At 41.2% G+C, this 9,264-nt stretch overlaps 1 protein-coding gene across 1 annotated transcript in view; it reads left to right on the plus strand.

The window, feature by feature from the left end:
* Window positions 1–9,264, plus strand: part of LOC106535580 (spectrin beta chain, non-erythrocytic 4) — a gene marked incomplete at its 3' end in the record, with an annotated part of 45,866 nt that overhangs the window by 34,035 nt on the left and 2,567 nt on the right. Inside the window, 3 exon segments of the mRNA XM_014032620.1 lie at window positions 5,573–5,806; window positions 8,551–8,640; window positions 8,730–9,008. Of these exon segments, the coding sequence (XP_013888074.1) occupies window positions 5,573–5,806; window positions 8,551–8,640; window positions 8,730–9,008 (603 nt within the window).

Here is a 9,264-nt window from a genome sequence, read left to right on the forward strand (position 1 = left end):
GTTCAAAGGCACTCAAATCACCTTTCTTCCCCATACTGATGCTCGGTTTGAACTGCAGGAGATTGTCTTGACCATGTCTACATGCCTAACTGCACTGAGTTGCCGCCATGTGATTGGCTGATTAGAAATTAAGTGTTAACTAGCAGTTGGACAGGTGTACCTAATAAAGTGGCCGGTGAGTGTAGGCTGGTGGGAAAATTGGAGGTGTGGTTTTGGGCGTTGTCCTGCTCCTGAACCTAAGTTAACATATTAACTTTATTTAAGTCCAATGGTATACCAAACAGAGCACAAGTAAACTTCACACACAGAAGAGTGAATCGTCTACATCCCATTTGTCTCCAAACCTACCAAATGGTTCTTGGTAAGTTTCATTGTTCTGAAGGAGCTTCATGCCTTTCACTTTCCCTTTGCCCTTAAAGGCACTTGTACTGTCACATCCTGTGTAGGCATGTAGACCTCGCAGAGCAGAACACATTTTTGGTGAGAAGGATTGAGCTAGCCCCGTAACATGTATGTAACAATTTAATTTCGCCTTGCTTTTAGCCACATACTATTACTGACGTGTGTTCTGATCACCTTGGTCCATTATTTTTTTAATTGTTTTTATTTGATAGGAACAATTTCCAGTCCTTTGGTCGCTTTAAGCATAAAAGCATAAAGATCTTTCCAGTGAGGCTTACTAAGAGGCATTTGGTCAGTTTGGAGACAAATGGGGAGGAGATGATTCACTCTTCTGTGAGTGATAAGCTCACTTGTGCTCTGTATGGTGTTACGTGTGTTATGTGGATCTCTTTTCACATACACACCTCACCTGCAATCATGCCAACCATCTGCAGGTATGATTGACCCACTTAAATGGGCAACGGTCCTCCTCTGAGAGAGACAGCGGTCTTGCTTTGTCCTCCCTCTGCTGTAGGCTGCTTGAGTACAGCTTGATTGTGGCCTCCTTCTACATCTTGTCTTTAGTTTTAATAAACCTTTTTTTTAGTTAATTCCACATTTTTGTCTTTGGTTTCGTTGTGTTAAATACTTTTGAGCCAACGGTTTGTAAAAATGGTAATCAGAGAATCACACAAGTGAGGTAAATGAAACTGCTCAACAAATGGGGAGGGGTAGATGCAACTTTTCAGAAGTCAACCAGTCTTGGCTGGTCTACCTTCCCACCATGTCAGGATAGTCTAAACCAACATGTTATGCATGTCTAAAAAAGTTAAGTAGGTTTTCTGACGGGTTCTTCTTTGTTGGAAAAGTGTTTTGTCTCTCATCCTAGAGACTTCTCCAGTCTGAGGAGTTACTTTATTTAATGCAGATGAGCTAAATCATCAGGCCAGGTCACTGCAGTCTACACTCATCTACAGGTCAGTGGTCACTCTTTCAGGAATGAAGAGGCTCTCATCCTTGACAGAGGAAAGTTGGTTTGGGAAGACTAAAGGAAGCTATGTTTGTGAAGAAAAAACATGTCCTTCGACAGGGGTGGAGGCTTCTGTGTCAAGTTGTCCACCTCTGATTGACAAACTAGAGGAGACTACCCATCGTGAATCCTCAGACAGTGAAAGGGATTTTGAAGACAATGGAAAGGGTAACTGGTTGGACAGTGATTCCAATCTGAAGGTGACCTTTAACCTGAAGAACTGATGTGAGAGTGACAGGTTTACCACATGCCATTGGGCATAAAAATGTAATAAATTGAAACATTAATTTCTCAAATTTTACATCAACCAAATTTAAAGATAAATTAAAGTTCAAGCTAATCAAAGAATAACTCTGTGAAAACGTTTCAGTTTCAACAAACACTTTTTTCTGAATGTTCACCAATGGTCTTGTGTTACTTTTAACTCCCGGCTGGTAACACGATCTGTTGCATAAATAATCAACAAAAGCACATCAAGCGAGAGACCAAGTCAATATCCATCATTTAACACCAGATTTATGACATTTTATTCTGACATGGTGAATCTACAGGTAAGTTTGACATCCCAGAAATTCTGAACTATGCACACAATGAGTAGGGTTGTGGTCAAAAACTGGTCCCTGTGGAGTTGTACCTAAAACTTTAATGTTGTCAACAGACTTTTTTCTGAATAACTGGGTCCTATGCATGAAAAGGCTCAGTAACTTGAATATTTAGGATCTATGTGGTAAATTCAGATAAAAGATAAAAATTTTCATCTTCTGTTGGGGTTGTGACATTTTGACCCTCTGATGACATTATTGTTTGCATATTTTATTTAAAGCAAAGTTACTGGCAGTTAAGGTCCCTGTACCCCTAACTTTGATGGTCACAATGAAAAAAGGGTGTGGTCAAAAAGGGGTCCATGGGGGGCAGTGAGACCCAACTTTTTTTCTGTTAAAATGCCTTTTTGAAAGAGTGGACCCTAGGGTACATGAAAATACCAGAGAAGTTCAGTGTTGGGGCGTACATGGTGTCCCACCCTAACTCACATAACAAAAAAATGAAAATTTGAGGGTGGAACCAAAAAAAAAACCCCTCTTTAATTACTAACACACTAACAAGAAGGTCGTGGGATCAAATCCTAGCCCRAGGACCTTTCTGGGTAGAGTTTTCATGTCCCTTCCCTGCATGCGTGGGTTTTCTCCGGGCACTCTGGCTTCCTCCCACAAACCAAAAACATGACTGTTATGTTAATTGGTAACTCTAAATTGTCTCTAGGTGTGAGTGAGAGAGTGAAAGGTTGTTTGTCTCTATGTGTGTCTCTGTGATGGACTTTCAACGTGTCCAGGGTGTATCCCGTCCCTCACACAGTGACAGCTGGATATGGGCACCAGTGACCCTGAAAGGATGAAACGGGTATAGATAATGGATGCATGAATTGTTTCCACCCAGCTGAAGGCCTTTTTAGATGAATTCAAAATTTTGGAAGTCTTCCAGTCTGGATTCAAAAAGTACCATAGCACTCAATCTGTTCTTTTACGGGTTTTAACAACATGTTTTTTCTTTGGATTCTGGGAACTGTGCTTTACTTGTGCTGTTAGTTTTAGCAGCTGCTTTTGATACTGTCAACCAGGGGTGGAAAATAAAAACATTTCCCCACCAGCCACAGTGGCTGGTTGAGAATTTTTTGTACCAGCCACTTTTTTCTTTCTTTCTGTAACATTGCATTTATACAATTCATGGTCCTTGGTGGCCTGTTCAAATTGTTTGTGCCTACAATCAGATAATGGCACTCAAAATCTAAAATTCACAGCAGGTGTGATTTTTATTTTCCTGCTGAAACTCTCAAACTTTGTGTGAGACTTTCAAGTTTGAAACGGAGTCTAGACGGAAATTCAACTCTGGAAGACTAATCTACCTCACCTGCTCCATCCAATTGCAGCATCACAAGCCCATCCGCATCCAATCAGCAACTGGCAGTCAGTGGAAAAAAGTGTCTTTTCCAATTGCTCTGTCTGCTCACCAGCTGAACGTCAACCTACAACCACCCCTCCTCAACCCTCAATCATCCGGCTTCTATGGGCTTCACACTCCTACAACYGCCACGACCAGGGTCCGGGCCCTGGGAGGAAAAAGAAAAGCTCCTACCCATCATCCTAAACAGCTCATCTGAGCTTACAGCATCTCACAGCTCTCACATCCTCTGCTGAGGTCCAAGCGCCAAACTCTAATTTCATTTATGTAAATAAACTTTGCTAATTTAATCATGTCAATAAACCTCCTAATTGCAGTATGTCTTCATGTGAGTCTTTCCAGGTTGAAATTACTGCAGCCAGTTTGAACAAATGGATGCAAAAACAGCAATCGCAGGCAGTTTTAGGTTTGGTCAATCAAACTGCGAGTGCAACATGTTTACAATTGTATGACGTGCACATCTTTTTATACATGCAAACCTTTGATAAATCAGTCCATATTGTTTCAAGTCCTTATGTTGCACATATATGAGTTTTAGGTCTAATTACCTTTTATCCTGTAATGAATCAACAACCTATCCAGGGTGTACCTGCCCTCTCATTTTGCTGTTCCTTCCTATTTTTGATCCTTAAGTTTGACCACATTGTACAGAGGGTCCTGAAGTGGTTGGTACAAGCTGCACTAAATAACAGTTGGGTTTGACATTGTTTCATAAAAACAGTACCTGGTATAAAAAGAAAGTTGTGCATTGGTGATGTGCCATGATACGGTTAATGTTTCAAGCAAGTTGTGTATTTTAGTTATTTGGAGTTTATTTAAAGTGGGGGGAATAATTATTAGAGCTCTTGCTGATTTTGCAAGTTTGCCCACTTACAAAGACATGAGCAGTCTATAATTTTAATGTTAGGTTAATTTTAACAGTGAGAGATAGAATATTAAAAAATCAGAAGATTACATTGTATTGATTATATAAATTTATTTGCATTTTGCAGAGAGAAATAAGTATTTGATCCCCTACCAACCACTAAGAGTTCTGGCTCCTACAGACCAATTAGATGCTCCTAATCAACTCGTTACCTGCAATAAAGTTCAGTCCATTTATCATTAAAGACAGCTGTTTTAAATTATCACCTGTAYTAAAGACTCCTGTCCACAGACTCAGTCAGTCAGACTCTAACCTCTACAACATGGGCAGGACCAAAGAGCTGTCTAAGGATGTCAGGGACAAGATCATAGACCTGCACAAGGCTGGAATGAGCTACAAAACCATCAGTAAGATGATGGGTGAGAAGGAGACAGCTGTAGGTGTAATAGTAAGAAAATGGAAGAAATACAAAATGACTGTCAATCCACATCGATCTGGGGTTTAATACAAAACCTCACCTCGTGGGATATCCTTGATCATGAGGAAGGTGAGATCAGTTTAGAAATACACAGGGTGAACTTGTCAAGGCAGCCGGGACCACAGTCACCAAGAAAACCATTGGTAACACATAAAGCTCCCCCTGCTCAAGAAGGCACATGTGCAGGCCTGCTCAAAACGAAGCACATCAATGTCATGGAGTGGTCTAGCCAGGCTTCAGACCTTAATCCCATTGAAAACCTTCGGAAGAAGCTGAAACTCTGAGTTGGCAAACAACAGCCTCAAAATCTTAATGATTTAGAGATGATCTGCAGAGAGGAGTGGACCAAAATTCCTTCTGATGTGTGCAAACCTCATCATCAGCTACAAAAAGTGCCCAACTGCTGTGCTGCCAACAAGGGTTTTACCACCAAGTTTTAAGTCTTGTTTGCCAGAGATCAAATACTTACTTATCTAGGCAATATGCAAATAAATTTATGTAATTTGTACAATGTATTTTTCTGTTTATTTATTTTCTCTCTCTCAATGTTAAAATTAACCTACCTTTAAAATGAGACTGTTCATGTCTTATAAGTGGGCAAACTTAAAAAAGGTCAGCAAGGGATCAAATATTTATTTCCCCCACTGTAATGTGTCTTGTTGCACATGCAAGTCTTTGAAATTCATGTTCTCATCCAAAACATTATAAAAATGCAACRTGTCAACATATTTTTTTTGTTTGTTTGATTTTTTTTTCAAGTGAGCTATATCATAACATAAATCTTCAAGGTTTTGCCAAAAAAAACTGCCATGTATTCACATGCTATGGCTGCAACATGAACTTGCACTTTTCTTTGGCACAGGCTATGGAATCTCAGATTGGTGACTTTTACAAGGATGTGGGAGAACTGGGAGGTTTGCAGGGGCTAAGCCAACCCCAGCAAGGCTTGATAACAGATGACAAAGAGGCCGCTGAGCAGTTGGGTGAAGTGGAGACCCGCATTGTTCGCCTAATTGAGCCCTTGAAGGAGAGACGTCGTATCCTACTGGCCTCCAAAGAAATGCATCAAGTTGCACAGGATCTGGAAGATGAAATAGTGAGATTCCTTATCTTTCTTATATTTATTTCATCTTGAATATGAAATTTTAGACCATTTAGTTGGTCAGTTAGAGGTAGTATACCGTAGATATTTGGGTATTAACAAAAAAGATTTTATCAGAAAGAAAATTTAAAAAATCTACCATGCCTTGAAGGTAAGCATATAACGCACCGACTTATTCCATGGTTCTAAACTAAAATCATCTTATGATATGAAATTATGTTGCGGCCATGTTGGTTAAAACTTGAATGATGTCATGCCATATTACAAAGTCTTGCAAGATACATTAGTGCAAAAAAATGTACTGAAAGTCACTCTACACTACTACCACATAAACTTTTGCTAATTTATTAAAGCTACAAACACATGATCAAAAAGAAAAAATCAGTAGGTCCTCTGGTTGGGTCTTCTTTAGTGAAATGTTTCGTCTCTCCTCCAAGAGACTTCTTCAGTCTGATGAGTTTCAGGTGAACTCAGCCTTAAAATCACTGCCTCCACCTGGACAAACAGGTTAGTCACATGCAAAAGAGGGCTATCACCTAACAATAGGCTTGATTAGCTCTGTTGTTCATAGAGGGTCATGTGCCCCATCACCTGACTTATTGGTTTGGATGTTGTGGTTCTTAGGTGTCGTGTTCCCTCTTTGTGTTGGTATCATTGGGCCCTGATTCACACCTTTTGCTCACAGGGGGCGGAGTCATACTTGCAATAACAGCGTTGTAGGAGGAGGACAACTGGACACGAAGGCCTCCACCTCTGTTTAATGGTGGACGGTTTTTCTTCACAAAGATGGCTTCCTTTACTCTTCTTTCAAACCAACGTTCCTCTCTATCAAGGATGAGAACATCTTCATCCCTGAAAGAGTGACCGCTGGCCTGTAAATGAGTGAAAACTGCAGAGTCCTGACCTGTAGATGAGTGTAAACTACAGAGTCCTGACCTGTAGATGAGTGTAAACTACAGAGTCCTGACCTGTAGATGAGTGTAAACTACAGAGTCCTGACCCGACGACGTAGCTCGTCTGTGCTGGCTCATTCTTTTGAACAGTGGCTTTTGTTTCCCCCAATGTATAACTGATCATAGTCCTACTATTCCTCTGTTTTTGCCGGGGAACTGGATCTTTGGGGTGAACTAATCTTTGCTGTAATGTGTTTTGGGGTTTGAAAGCCACTGGGATGTCATGTTTAGAGAATAAACGTCTCAGTTTCTCTGAAACTCCCACCACATATGGAATGACGACTGGTTTGGGTCTGGGTTTATGGTCTTCATTTTCACCTGGTTGTTGGCTGGAATCCTGTTATGGTTTCTTGTCTGCTTTCAGAAAAGCCCAGTCAGGATAACCGCACTGCTCCAGAGCCTGTCTTGTGTGTGACTTCTCTTTCTCCCTGCTTCCTGTGTTTGTGGGGACACTGTCTGCTCTGTGGTACAGAGTTCTGACGACTCCTAACTTGTGTTACAGTGGCTGATGGGGGTCAAACCACAAATACTGGTCTGTGTGGGTAGGTTTGTGATACACATCAGTTTCCAACCGTCCTCCATCCAAAACTGAGACATCACAGTCCAAGAAAGTCAACCTGTCATCTTTTACGAACTCTCACGTGAACTTTATATATTTATCCACCGAGTTGATGTGATCAGTGAAATGTTGGACTTCCTGGGCTTTAATTTTAACCCAGGTGTCGTCAACATACCTGAACCAATGGTTCGGTGGCGTCCCTGTAAAGGACATCAGAGCTCTCTATTCCACTTCCTCCATGTACAGGTTTGCAACAATAGGGGAAACTGGGGAGCCCACAGCACACCCATGTTTCTGCCTATAGTATTGCCCCCATATGTGAAATAGGTTGATTCCAGGTGCAGTTTCAGAAGTTGACAGTTTTTCTGTGGAAAAAGTGGATCTGCTGCTGAGAGTGGTGTCTGATTTTAATCTTRCACAGACCACATCCACTGCCTTATCAACAGGAATGCACGTGAAGAGCGATGTAACGTCAAAAGAGACCATAGTTTCATCCGTCTCCATGATGACATCCCTCACCTTGTCCACAAAGTCCATAGTGTTCTGTATGTGATGTTCTGAGCTGCCAACTAAAGGACCAAGTATAGACGTCAGATATTGTAAGTGACAGAGTTGATCATGCTGGCAATGGGTCTTACCGGTACATCCTGTTTGTGAATTTTGGGTAAACCAAACAGACTAGGAGTGGGCTCACCTGGGTATAGTGTGTGGTACAGAATGCGGTTAATAGCCTTGTCCTGCTCTAATTTTTTCAGGCACTTTATCAACTTCTTCTCTATGTCTGCCTCATGGTAGTCTTTCTGGTTCAGAATAACTGTGCACCTTCCTTTGTCTGCTGGGAGGAGGATGATGGTGTTCTTGTCCTTGCTGAGGGTGGTGAGAGCGTCTCTCTCTTCTCTACTGATGTTAGAAGGTAATGGTTTGGCATTGCTGAGACAGGCTGAAACTTTGTTCCTAAGTTGAAACGTTTCACTAAAGAAGAACCCATCCAGAGGACCTACTTATTTTTTCTTTTTGATTTTTTTCTACCTGGATTACTGAGATGCATCAGGACACTTCAAACACATGATTACACAGACAAAAACAGTATCACCTTAATTTCCTGTGTTGGGTATTAAAAACATTAAATATCTTGTTCTTGCTGAAATGTCCATGCTGAATCTTTGATGTAGAACTTTTAAATGTTCATTATGAAAAGTGGAATTACCTGTATGTTTGTGCATAAGCTGTGGATCCAAGAGAGGCTCCCCCTGGCCTCCTGTAAGGATTACGGCAGTAACCTCCAGAGTGTACAGCACTATCTGAAAAAGAACCAGGTCAGTACCAAGGATTTCATCTGCCTATGGTCAAGTGATCTAATTGTGCTTGTTCCTGGAACTTAGTGTATTTATTTCTTGCCTTGCAGACGCTCCAACGAGAACTGACAGGGAGGCGAGCTCGGATTGAGGAGGTTTTAGACCGTGCTGGAATTATTGCCTCCTTGAGAACTCCCGAGGTGGACTTTGTGCGTGAAGGGGCGGGGAATGTGCGCCAGCTGTGGGAAGTTTTGCAGCTGGAGACAGAAAGAAGATCTGTGATGCTGGATGCTGCTCTACAGGCTCAGCAGTACTACAGTGAGGCGGTTAAAGTGGAGTCCTGGCTGTCGGGGCAGAAGCTCCAGGTTGCCAGTGAAGAAAAAGGCACAGTATGTTATTCTAGTCTATTTTAATTCACTTTATTTGGTTCATCTATTTAGCACAAATTCACAACAAAAGTCATCTTGGCTTTGTACAAACAAGCCAAGATAAAATTTACATTCATAAATTCAWTTCAGATTCAGAATAAGTTCCAATTACAGTCAATAGATTCAATTCAGATTCAATTCAGTTTATTTATATAGCGCCAAGTCACAACAACAGTTGTCTCAGGGCACTGTAAACACACACACACACACACACACA

Source organism: Austrofundulus limnaeus, unplaced genomic scaffold (genome assembly GCF_001266775.1).
Source record: "Austrofundulus limnaeus strain Quisiro unplaced genomic scaffold, Austrofundulus_limnaeus-1.0 Scaffold1494, whole genome shotgun sequence".
NCBI lineage: Eukaryota > Metazoa > Chordata > Actinopteri > Cyprinodontiformes > Rivulidae > Austrofundulus > Austrofundulus limnaeus.